Source organism: Carcharodon carcharias, chromosome 6 (assembly GCF_017639515.1).
Source record: "Carcharodon carcharias isolate sCarCar2 chromosome 6, sCarCar2.pri, whole genome shotgun sequence".
In the NCBI taxonomy this organism is placed as follows: domain Eukaryota; kingdom Metazoa; phylum Chordata; class Chondrichthyes; order Lamniformes; family Lamnidae; genus Carcharodon; species Carcharodon carcharias.
In genome coordinates, this window is record NC_054472.1 from 89,176,229 (window position 1) to 89,189,384 (window position 13,156).

Below are 13,156 nucleotides of genomic sequence, written 5' to 3' on the forward strand. Positions count from 1 at the left end.
GCTCACTGCCCTCTACCCGTCCGCATAGGTAGCGCTGAATGCTGCTGCTTGCGTTTCACGCTGGGCGTGCATTAATTGGCCCGCCAGAGTGACATTGCCTTCTGGTCTCGATTGCTGAGCTCGCCCAACATGGGCTCAATTCCGTTCATGGATGTAAACATTAAACTTGGCTCCAAAATACTCACTTATGTGGCTCCGTCAAAAATCTTGAACAACTTTTGTTCTAAACCTGTTTTTATATAATGTGGAAATGTTTCTATTCAATTTCTTGTTTCTTATGAATCTTTAGTATTGTTTTTGGGAAATGAGTTTTGGAAACCTAGTACATTTAATTTTTTATTTTTATTATCATCAATACAGACTTGAATAGCCTTGAAGGTTCTAGTGACTAATTTCAATATGTAAAATAATAATCTATGAACGTCTATCTTTTGGAAACAGTGAAGATGATGATGACGAACATCTGTTCCAAGATCGTGACTATGACATGCCTCAACAGAAAGGTACAAAGAAGCTCTGTAACAAAGTTAAATGGATACCTGATGAGGTAAATCTGAATCGTCCTAGTAGAATATGTGCATGTTTTTTTTTATTTCTGTAATCTTCCATTTAATATGTGCATGATTTTTTAAATTTTATAAGCTTCCATTTAGCTATCACATATCCAAAATGAGAATCATACGGTATAATTATAGAACCAAACTTCCACAATAAATAGTTTTATAGTTGAAATCTAATTTGACTGCAATGACAAATTGCTAAAGTACTTAAGGTATGAACTTGATTTCTTTTTGAATTCTCATGGTTGAACCAATTAACACTTCAGCCAAATAAGTTAAAATTTTTGGCTGTTATTTTCTGTTGTAACCTATGCAGTTCTAGTCTACTAATAATGAATACTCTGTTGTCTCTTGGTAATAAACAGGATGAGAAGTTAAAGAAGTTGGTAGAAGAACATGGTACAGAAGACTGGAATTTCATTGCTAATCATTTTCTCGTAAGTGGAAAATTTTTTTAATATTTTATGATTTCTGTTTTGAAAACTATGTTTGTTTAAAAATTCTTTCATGTGATGTGGACGTTGCTGTCTCGGCCAACATTCATAGCCCATCCCTAATTGCCCTTGAGAAAGTGGTGGTGAGCTGCCTTCTTGAACTGCTGCAGTCTGCGTGACGTAAGTATACCCATAGTGCTGTTAGGGAGGGAATTCCAGGATTTTGACCCAGTAACAGGAATGGCGATAAAGGATTGTGTGGCTTGGAGGAGAACTTGCATGTGGTGGTGTGTTCTCATGCATCCGTTGCCCTTGTCCCTCTAGGCGGTAGAGGTTGTGGGTTTGGAAGGTGCTGCCGAAGCAATATGTGATCAGCAAAGCCATCTGTTAGAGGAAGATAACATTTCCACTTCTCTGGTGATTGAAAAAGCTTTTAGCAGCAATTATTAAATCATAGCCTTAAAGGATACTTTTTTTTTTAGAGCCCATATCCACATTATTTTAAAAAAAACCTGTCACAATTTGCTCAGTTGTGGTTATATTGCTAGTTCATACTTTCTTCAGCATTAAGAAAATATAAGGTGAACTAAAGAAACCCAGTTAGTTCTTGCCATTTTTTACCCCTGGAAAAGGAGAGAAGTTAATTGGCTGCTAATCTTAAACTTTTTAAACAAGAATGAACTTCTCTGGTTTATCTTGAGATGTGCCTATTTGTGTCATTAGAATTTGTTATCTTAAAGGGTCAAATCTCCACTTAATAGGCGAATAGTACATTGATTATAAGTACAATGGCCCAGAATTTGCTGGACTGGGGCATCTCACTTAAGCAATTAGAATTAAGGATTGAGAAAGAAACAGAGGAATGACTGAGATGGAAATAGTGCGAATTAGTCAAATCCACTACAGAAAAAGAGGAAAAGAAAGCCTAGATTAAGAGAGAGAAGGTGGCAAAAAGTAAAGTAAGAATTTAAAAAATTTTCATAAAAAACAATTTGCTACCTGCAGGAATGAGTCTCCACAGTTTTAAGTTGTTCCATTTCTGGGCTGGAGAGGTTGACTGGCATTCCAGAAAGATAAATCTCTTCATTGGTAGGGTTATTAAGTTCCAGCCAAACATTACTTTGTGATGGGTTTAATTGGTAATTAATACTCAAATATAATTTCTAGAAACTCTAGGGAAGGTTGACAGTGAGCTGCTATTTTCATGAGGCTAACGGAGTGGTGCAAATTATCCAGCAATTTGTGGCAATTCCTCACCACAAATTGCTGGGCAATTTACAGACTACTAATGGTGCATTAAACTCGCTGTTATTTTGCCAGGAAATTATGACCCATTGTATAATGCTCTTGTCCTTATAAAACACTATGGGGATTATATTTGAGAGCACCCCGTTAGACAGCATTATTCCCCTGCTCATAAATGATGAGGTTTGAGGAGCCCTAGATATTTAGCCTAAGATTTCACCATCATGAAGAGGCACAGTTCTAGGAGGCAGCATCAGATAACTCCTCCAGATTTGGGCTGCTGCTAACACATTGGCTCACTGATAGGCAGATTGTGGGCCTTGGAAGTGCTGTTTTGGGGATTGGGAATGCTGTCTGAGAGATGTTGCAAGCTTCAGGAATTGACACTGGTTTGGCAATCAATATTGGATGGGTCATCCATGAAAACATCGTGGACTGGAGGTCAGGAAGGAGTTGGTGCCAGGAATGGCTGAGATTGTGGTACATGCATGATGTTTAGAGTTGGTTTTCTCTGAGGCAGCTAGTACTGTTGTCTCAGGGCAAACTGATGTTGCAGCAGGGACCTGAAGTAGACATTGGGCCCCTTTTTTTTTGCATAAGCAATAGCATATTCCCTGTTTCAGTCTTTCATAGGGGATGCTTCTCATGGGCCCTTTCCTTTGGTGGACCACTCACTTCTGGTCAGACTGTGCACATGCATCATGCCTGCCATTTTGTGGACTAATGCAGCTCATATTGATCCCCAAAATTGACATCAAAAATAACTTATATGGTGCCTTAAACATAATGAAACATCGCAAGGTCTTTACAGGAGGATTATGAAACCAAGTATGACACTACATACTGGAGGCAGAGTTGGAGAGACCTTGAGATTGCATGTGGTGCCATTTTTGCGCAAGAATTGATGGAAGTGCTTGTAATTACCTGAGATGTATCTTTGTTGCATTGACTATTTAAAGTGAAATTCATCTTTTCAAATGAAATGCCATTTCTGTTAATGCATGTTTAATTTTTAAAAAGTGAAATCTTGTCCATTGATTCCTTTCATTGGTGTTGCTTGGGGATTCCTAACTTTTCAGATGATTGGTCTCCACATGGAGATCATAACAGGTTTTAAGGGGTGTCTTAAAGGAGATGCAGGGAGGGTTTTCCAGAGCTTGGGGCCTTGGCAACTGAAGGCGTGGCCACCAATGGGTTGATTAAAACCAGAGGTGCATAGGAGGCCAGAATTAGAAAAGTACAGATATCTGAGGGTTGTGGGCCTCAAGGAGATCACAGAGCTAAAGATGCAACAATTCCACAAGAATTCAGTTAGTAAGTTGTAAAGTTCCTTTATGCTTCAGCAAATTGGAGTTTTAGTTGCAAAACCACATGAAAAGCCTCTGATTAATGTAACTAACTTTAAATTTGGCATATTCCTGGTTTATATTGCTAATTAAGGACTTTGGAAATGTTGCAGAACCGAACAGATGTTCAATGTCAGCATCGGTGGCAAAAAGTTTTGAATCCAGAGCTAATAAAAGGACCATGGACTAAGGAGGAAGATCAAAAGGTAAGATGATGCTCCTTAAAAGGCATTAAGTTAGTAATAATTAATCTCAGTTTAAATTTTTTTGAATGTTAAACCGTGATTTTTATTTCCTTTTTTTTTGTAAAAATATGTTTTTGTTCATTCCATTGAATTAAATGGAAAATAGTGGGTACAAAATTGGAAACGATACTATTTTTTCCTACCGTGGCATCTCTCAATAACTTTGCAGTTGCAACTTTAGCCTTTATGGAACCATGACAGCCTATCCTGTACTCCATTCTTTGCTACAGTATTTTATTGCTGAATCAATCCACAGATATGTCATTATGTCAGACCTGAGGATCTGTCCTTCAGATCATGAATTTTTTTTATATTGTGCATTTTACAGGAACTTATTGTTATGCCTAGTGTTGTAACAATTTTTAAATCTTTGAGACTATACTGTCTGGAATTGACATTGAACTGGTGAGGCATTTTTCTATAAACTATCTCAAAGTTCTGCTTGCTTGGCTGGACATATTCAGGCTTATAATCAGAGTCATCACAGCACAGAATGAGGCCATTTGCCCCATCAAGTTCATGCTGGCTCACTGTAGAGCTATCTAATCTGTCCTATTTCCCTGCCCTGTCCCCAGAGCCCTGCAAATTTATTTCCCTCAAGTACCCATCCAACTTCCTTGTGAAATCATATAATAGTTGTAGCACAGAGGGAGGCCATTCAGCCCACCCTGTCTGTGCTGGTTTTCTGCAAGAGCATATCACTTAACCCAGTCACCTGACTTTTTCCTGTAAAGCTGAAAATATTTTTTCAATAGTTATCCAATTCCCTCTTGGAAGCCACAATTAAACCTGCCTTCACCACATTCTCAGGCAATACATTCTAGATCCTAATCACTTTCTGTGTAGAAAGCAGTTTCTCTTTAATGTTGCTTCTGGTTCTTTTGCCAATCACCATCTGTGTGTCCTCTGGTTCTCGACCTTTTAGCCTTTGGGAACAGTTTCCCCATATCTAGTCTGTCCAGAGCCCTCATAATTTTGAAAACCCTTGATCTAATCTCTGTCAAATTTCCCCTCAGGAAAATAGTCCCAACTTTTATCTATTAATGTAATGAAGTTCCTCATCCATGGAATTATTCTCATGATCTTTTCATCCATGGAATATTTTCTACAACCTCTCTAATGCCTTCACATTCTTCCTAAAGTGTGGTGCCCAGAACTGGACAAAATTTTCCAGTTGAAGCTGAACCAGTGTTTTATACAGATTACATTAAGTCCTTGCTTCTGTGCTCTATGCCCCTATTTATAAAGCCATATGCTTCATTAACTGCTTTCTCAACCTGCTCTATCATGTTCTATGAGTTGTGCATGTATGCTCCCAAAATACCCCTGATCCTGCAACCCCTTTAAAATTGTACCCTTTTGTTTTAGCTTTTCCTTGTTCTTCTAACCAAAATTCACCACTTCACACTTGAGTTAAATTTTATCTGCTACTTGTCCATCCGTTCCATCAACCTGTCTATGTCATCTAAAAGTTTGTCAATATCCTTGCCGTTCACAATTCTTCCAAGATTTGTTTCAGCTGGAAATGTTGAAATTGTGTCCTGTGTACCCAAGTCTAGGTAATTTATATATCAAGAGAAGCAGTGGTCCCTAACACTGAACCCTGGGGGGTGCCCAGTACACACCTTCCTCCAGTCTGAAAAGCAACTGTTTACTTGTTTCCTGTTACTCAGCCAAATTTGTATCCATTCTGCCACTGTCCCTTTTATTCCATGGACTTTTAACATGCTTATCAGCAAAGTTAATGGCACTTTACCAAATGCCTTTTGGAAGGCCATGTATACCATTTCAACTGCTTGTTCTCAGCTAGACCTCTGTTACCTCACCAAAAAAACATGCAAGCAGTCCAAACATGATTGGTCCTGTGCTGCTTTTCCTTAATTAATCCACATTTGTCCATGTGACTGTTAATTTTGTCCTGGATTATTGTTTCTAAAAACTTTTCTCTCCACTGGCTTAAACTGACTGCCTGTAGTTACTCTGTTTAGCCTTGCACCTTTTTTATTTAAACAATGGTGTAACATTTGCAATTTTCATCTCCTCTGCCACTACCCCTGTATCTAAGGAGGATTGGAAGACTTATGGCCATTGCCTCTGTATTTTCCACCCTTACTTCCCTCTGTATATTCCTTGGATGCATCCTATTTGGTCCTGATGATGTATCAACTTCAAGTACAGCCAACCTATTTAATACCTCCTCTTTATCAATTTTTAGCCCATCCGTGCCTCAACTACTTCCTCTTCCACTGACTTGGGTGGCAGCCTCTTCCTTGGTAAAGACAGAATTACTCATGGGCCAGAATTTTCCTGTTGGCGTGCGGGGGCAGGCCCCGCATGCTGACGTGTAAAATAACGTGCGGTGACGTTGGGTGAGCATCACAACGTCACCGTGCGCCATCGCGATATTTAGGTCGGCGGCCGCGCGATGTTCTTCGCTGCACATTATTCATGTAGTTAAGGCCCTTGAGGCAGCAATTGACTACAATCGGGGCCCATGCGATCTTCAGCACTGGCAGGCGGGTAGGAGACATTTGTATAAACCTCATCTACGGACAGGATAAGAGGGGTGAGTGAGGTCGCAAATGTTCTCTGTCAGATATTTAATTGTGAAAGTGACTGATAGTTGCCCGTGTGAGCAGGAATATTTCAAAACTCATATCAGGTACTTGGCAGGAGTGAAAGCCTTCAGGTCAGGTCTCTGCAGTGAAGATCATTTTTGGGGCCTGCAGGTTTCAGGAAGCCTTCCCTTCACCTGGGAATGGGGGCTGTGCTCTCCACTGGAGGCACATCCTCTGAGGAGGAAGGGAGGACCAGAAGGGGAAGGAGGCCTGGAGTCCACATTCAACCTCCAGGGGAGCCACCTTTAGGAGGAGAGGCGCAGGTACAAGCGGTGCAGGGCCAAGATGAAGTCCAAGACGGAAGGGACCACAGAAGACGCCACTATCCTGCTGCCAGGGTATACAGGCGGAGAAGCAGCTACCTCTATGTCTGAGGTGCAGTGCTGAAGGAGCATCTGACTCTGAAGGGAGACAGTCACCTCAATCTGTAAGATTAAAGACCTAAGATCTTGGCAAAGTGGGTGGACACCCCATGCCAATGGCTCTAAAGGTCACAGCTGCCCTAAACTTCAATGCCTCTGGCTCTTTTCAGGGGTCAGTGGATGATATTTGCAGTGTCTCCCAATCAGCTGTGTACACTTGTGTCAAGCAGGTTACAGATGCTCTGTTCAGATGTGCATTGACTTTCATCTACTACTGCTGGGACAAGGCCAGCCAGCCAGAGTCAGCCAGAGTCTTTGCAGAGATTGCTGGCTTACCCCGCATCCAGGGTGCAATAGACTGCACACGTGTGGCCATTAAGGTGCCAGCAAGTGAGCCCGGTGCCTTCATCAACAGGAAGGGCTTCCACTCTTTGAACGTGCAGATAGTGTGTGATCACAGGATGCTGATTCTACAAGTCTGTGCAAGGTACCCAGGGAGCTTCCACGACGCATACATACTCAGACACTCCCAGGTGCCAAGGCTCTTCAGTGCTCCAGCCCAACTGGATGGATGGCTGCTGGGTGACAAGGGCTATCCCCTCAAAAGGTGGCTCATGACGCCTCTCCGCCATCCAAGAACAGAAGCTCAGCAGCGGTACAATAGGAGCCATGCCTCCACAAGGTCTGTGGTAGAAGGAACCATCGGCCTTCTCAAGCTGCGCTTCTGATGCCTGGACCATTTGGGGGTGCAGTCCTATACCCCCCAGATTGTATGTCACTGATGGTGGTTGCATGCTGCCCCCTCCACAACCTGGCGCTGGAAAAGGGTGATGCAGTGGACAAGGAAGACGTAGACGCATGATTCCAGCAGAGAGTGTAAGGATGAGAATGCTGAGGGTATAGACGCTGACCTGGACGTACTCCAAGGAGGCAGGGACACCCAGAAGGCTTTAATCCAAAGAACCTTCAGCTAGCACACCACAGGTGGACCTTCAACACAAGCTAGGGCTGCAGGCTCCATACGCGATACCTGAGAGCTAAATCTGCCTGAATAGTAACATTAACGAAAACCCTTGTCAATAATGCTCAATGTCAAACAACTCACTCATAACACCATGGGTTCTGTCCACCTGCAGATGTAAGGAATCATCCTGAGGCATGGCAACATGCCAAAATTTATTGAGATAACAAACGTAACTTCAGAAACCAAAAAAAGTGTTGCACATCACACCAAGTCTTCAATGAGCTACTATGGGCCAACAGAAAAGTACCAGTGAGAAACCGGTGGTGTGCCTAAGGTGCCTTAAATTTATGCTTACGGGTGCTACGTCTAGGTGCTGTCCCCTCGCTGACACTAGCATCTGAGACAGACTACTCACTGTGCTGCCCTGTTTCCATCGATGACCTTGGCAGGCAACCTCTGGCCCATGGAGCCTTTGGCCCTGCCTGGGATGGAGTGGCCAGTTCCACAGCTGGCTTCTCCCCAGTCGCCGCAGCCTCACTGGATGCCATGGTCACGGGCAGAGGAGCTGCTGCCCTCATCCGGAGTGCCCTGAGAGGAGCCCGCAGAGACAACAGGCAGCTGCTGCGCCAACGAGAGGTCGCTTTGGACCTCCTTGCTCACTGTAGATGGATGGGCACCAAGCTGGGATACTTGGTGCCCAAACCATCTTCCACATGGGCAATGATCACCTGAGGTCAATGTCGCTGTGAGGGCTTGCGGGTCTGAGCGCAACCCCAGGAGGCCCTGATTGTTCTCCTGGAGGAGCCCCTCTACAGGAGTTGCCACTCTCTCCATGGAGGAAGCATGGCGCTTGGCCATGAGGCTCATTGCATTGGTGATGCTCTGCATGGACTCCTTCAGCACAAGCACCACGCCACGCATATCCTCATGTATCTCTGCCAGATCGTTCCCCATACCCTGCTGCACTTCCAGTGTTTGCTGCCTCACGGGTGACCCCAGCGGCACATCATTAGCCACTGACCGAGCATGTGCCTAGTCCCCAGCAGCCTTCTGACTGCCGGCACCCTGGGCACTCTCTCTGCCTGCCCGCACCTCAAGTGAGTGAAGTGCCCTCACTGCTGTGCCCCAGGACGATAACCGAATATCTAATTCCCACTGAGGTGCTAGTTTCTGCACTGGTGCATGCCTGGCAGGGATAGTGTGATGCTGGTGAGTGGATTTCTTCTGGGCACTCTGGTGAGAGGTGTCCCCTCTACCGCTGCCTCCCGACTCTGCTCTGGTGATGCTAAAAGGAAGAACGACATTTAATTAGTTCAAGTGGAGACGATATCGGTTTGTATGCTGGTCCCTCAGGTCATTATGCGCTCATCCTTCCATAATCAACGGCTAACCCATGTTGTAAACTTCAATCACTGAGCATTCAGCAGTGCCATGGCTTTTGGGATGCGCGTGGTGACCTACGTGCTCGGCAAACATCTTCCTTTGGCCACTGCCACCGGTGGATCTGGGTGCATGGTGCCTCTTCAGATCCATGACCTGCTGCTCAAAAGGTGTCAGGATCGCCAACTGGGCCTCGCCTCTGCCAGTCTGCATCTGTTCTGCATTGATTGATTAGCCCAGCCTGTACCTAGATTCCCATCGCACCCCTGCCAACCCAACCAGAGTGGAACATTGCAGGACTCCAGTTCTTCGTTACCCTGCAGCCGATGCCGCCATCCCCCCCCACCCCTTGTCCAGATGCTGACTCCTTCACATGTGGCACCACAGGGTGTAACTTTGCTAAGCGAGGAGGCACAAACACATGGAGTACAAAGGCCAGCAGATTAATTGGTGCCCTGCCAACTGGAAGGTCCCCTACCAGCATGTTAGCACCCTAACTTTGACATGCTTCCCAGTTCCCGCTGGCCTAACCTCCGGCCTGGCCCGGCCTGCCCCTCCCCACTGGCCTAATCTCTGGCCTGGCCCGGCCCGCCCCTCCCCGCTAGCCTACCCTCTGGACTTGCGTGCGGGACAGTAGCCCTCTGCTGTGCTCTTCTGCAGGCCGTTGTGAGCAGCCTTGCAAAGGCTGCCAGGCCTACATTTAAACAGGCCGCCATTGGACCCGGTGGTCTGTGTACTTCTGCCGCCCGCTCTCCTCGGGATTCGAGAAATACGATGGGCAGGCCTTAATTGGCCTGTTCATGTAAAATGGTGGCGTGGACCCAATCACAGGTGGCAATTGGGTCTTTGCCCACCTGCGTCCACCCGCTTCCACTTGGCCCGTCCGACATGGGAAAAATTCTCCCCATTTAGCACTTCAGCTGTGCTTCCTGCCTCCGTGCGTAAATTACATTTCGGACCCTAATTTTTCCTGCCCTTTTACTATTTTAGACAACTTTGAATTTCCTTTTGTTGGCTGCCAGTTTCCTCTCATACACTCTCCTTGCTGCTCTATTTACTTCCCCTCTGCACCTTCTATATTCAGCCTGGTGCTTGTTTGTGTTATTCACCTGACATCTTTTTCTGCTTCATTTTATCCTCTATCTCTTTTGTCATCCAGTAAGTTCTGGATTTGTTTGCTATATCTTTACCCCTCATGTGAATGAACCTTGACTGCATCCAAACTATCTCCTCTTTAAGGGCAGCCCATTGTTCCATTACAGCTTTTGCCTGCCAATCTTTGATTCTGATTTACCTGAGCCAGAACCCCTTCACCCCATTGAAGTTGGCCCTCCCCCAATTGTTCTTAATCCGGATTGTTCCTTGTCCTTTTCCATAGCCAACTTAAACCAGATAACACTCTAATCACTGTCCCCTAAATGTTCCCCTTCTGACACTTGATCTGCCTCATTCCTGGGCACCAAATCCACTATTAATACCAATCAACAGTACATCTGTTAAAAACTCTTAAAGTCGTCTCCTAAGTTGGGTGTTAATTCTGATTGACCCGCCTGGAGCCAAGAGCTCTCGTGTCTGGAGATCAATTATAGTAATATTCCGCTAGTTTTTTTATTTCATGTAGTTTCAGTGTATTTATTGGTTGTGATGGTGAGGCAGAACTCCTTGAATGCAGTGGTCTGTGCTTCCAAAAAAGCCCCTCAAAAGCTGTATTATTTTGGTTTGAGAAAAAACAATTTACAATCAATATACTGTGTATGTTACATAGGAGCACATAGGATATACGTTACAGAAACAGGCCATTTGGCCCAACCGTGCTGGTGTTTGTGCTCCATTTGAGCCTCTTTCCATCTTTTCTCATTTAAATCTGCCATCATAACCCTCTTTTCCTTTCTTCCTTGTGTGCTTGTTTAAATACAGCTATCCTATTTGCTTCAACCACTCCCTGCGGTGGCGAGTTTAATATTCTCAACTCTGGGTGAAGAAGTTTCTTCTGAATTCCCTATTGGATTTCTTGGTGACTATCTCATATTGATAACCTCTAATGCTTCTAGTAACCTCTCTGCTCTTCCCCACAAGAGGAAACATTTTCTTTACAATCTACCCTGTCAAAATTTCCATTATTTTAAATATTTTTATTAGGTTACCCCTCAACCTTTTTTTTTCAGGAGAAAAGGGACCCAGCCTGTCAATCCTTTCCTGATGTGTACCCAACCATTTCTGGTTTAATCCTTGTAAATTTTCACTGCATCTTCCCCAGTGTCTCTATGCCCTTTCTATAATATGGTGACCAGATTTGTGTGCACTACTCGTAAGTGTGGTCTAACCAAGGTTCAGTACAGGTTTAGTATAACTTCACTGATTTTCAATTCAATTCCTTTAGAAATAAAACCTAGTGCTTAGTTTGCTTGTTTTTATATACCCTGGCTTACCTGTGGCTCAACTTTTAGTGATTGGTATTTGTGCTCGGACATCCCTTTTGTCCCTCTACCCAAACTAGACTTGCACTTTCTGACCAAAATGTGCTACCACATGTTTATCTGTGAACTTCAGTTGCCAATTATGTGCCCATTCTGCAATTTTTAATAGCCTCCTGTAATTTATTGCAACCCTTCCAAGTATTGACTATCATCTGTAAATTAGAAATTGTTTTTGATTCCAAAGTCCAAGTTGTTAATTTAAATTGACCCCAGCACTGATACTTATGGAACGCCACTTTGCGCCTCTGCCACTTGGAATAACAGCCCTTTACTCCCACTCCGGTTGCTGTCTTGAAGGTAGCTAGCAGTCCATTCTGCCACGTCCCCTGACTCCATATTCTCTCATCCCATTCATTAGTCTATATGGGGCACTATCACTGTGCTAGATGGGACAGATTTAGAACAGATCTAATGACTCAAAACTGGGTATCCATGAGGTACTGTGGGTCGTCAGCAGCAGCACCACAATTTGTAATCTCATGGGCCAGCATATCTCCCAATCTACCTTTACCATCAAGCCAGGGGATCAACCCTGGTTCAAGGAAGCGTGCAGGAGGGCATGCCAAGAGCTGCACCAAGCAACTAAACATGAGGTGTTAACCTGGTGAAGCTACAACACAAGACTAATTGCATGCCAAACAGTGGAAACAGCATGTGATTGGAGCTAAGCAATCCCAGAACCAACGGATCAGATCTGAGTTCTGCAGTCCTGCCACATCCAGTTGTGAATTAAGCAGCTCAAAGGAGGAGAAAGCTGCACAGATATCCCTATCCTCAATGATGGGGCAGCCCAGTACGTCAGTGCAAAAGACAAGGCTGAAGCATTTGCAACCATCTTCAGCCAGAAGTGGCGGGTGGATGATCCAGCTCGGCTTCCTCCTGAGGTCCCCAGCATCTCAGAGGCCTGCTTCCGAAGACGGTGAGCCTGACTCCAGCCCGTCTCTGCCCCCCGCACCCAAGATAGCATGGGCGGGCACTGCCGGGCAGGAGGCAGGATCACGACATTGGTAAATGACCTGACTCTCAATTCCCACCTCCAAGGTGAAAATCTGACCCCTTGTGTCTGTCTTCATAGCAGAAGGCACAAATTACATACCAGAAGTAGAGGGTAACTAAAGGGCTTATAGGACTGGGAAATTAGCAGAGAGAAAGTATTTGAGAATTTTAAGGGACTAAAATCCGAAAAATCCCCAGCACCTGACCTACATCCTGGGGTTCGAAAATAGATAACTGCAGAGATAGTGGATGCACTGGTTATGATTTTCCAAAATTCCGTAAATTCTAGAACAGTCCTAGCAGGTTGGAAGTTAACAAATGTAATACTTATTCAAGAAAAGAGGGAGAGAGAAAAAGAGGAACAGCAGGACAATTAGCCTGACATCAGTCATTGACAAAAGTACTGGAACCATTTATTGAGGAAATCTTAATGATACATTTATAAAATCATTGTATGCTCAGACAAAGATGGTACATTCTGGAACCTACCAGGGAATAGACTATTTTAGACCTAGTAATGTGTAATGAG

At 44.3% G+C, this 13,156-nt stretch overlaps 1 protein-coding gene across 3 annotated transcripts in view; it reads left to right on the forward strand.

The window, feature by feature from the left end:
- The window catches only part of mybl1 (v-myb avian myeloblastosis viral oncogene homolog-like 1), a 153,513-nt gene that overhangs the window by 48,001 nt on the left and 92,356 nt on the right, over nt 1-13,156 (forward strand). For 2 of the 3 annotated variants that reach the window (XM_041190120.1, XM_041190122.1), the window contains exons 2-4: nt 442-547; nt 926-997; nt 3,699-3,791. In XM_041190120.1, coding sequence (XP_041046054.1) covers nt 442-547; nt 926-997; nt 3,699-3,791 — 271 coding nt within the window. The remainder of the gene's footprint in view (nt 1-441; nt 548-925; nt 998-3,698; nt 3,792-13,156) is intronic. The other variant, XM_041190121.1, reaches the window with a different exon arrangement.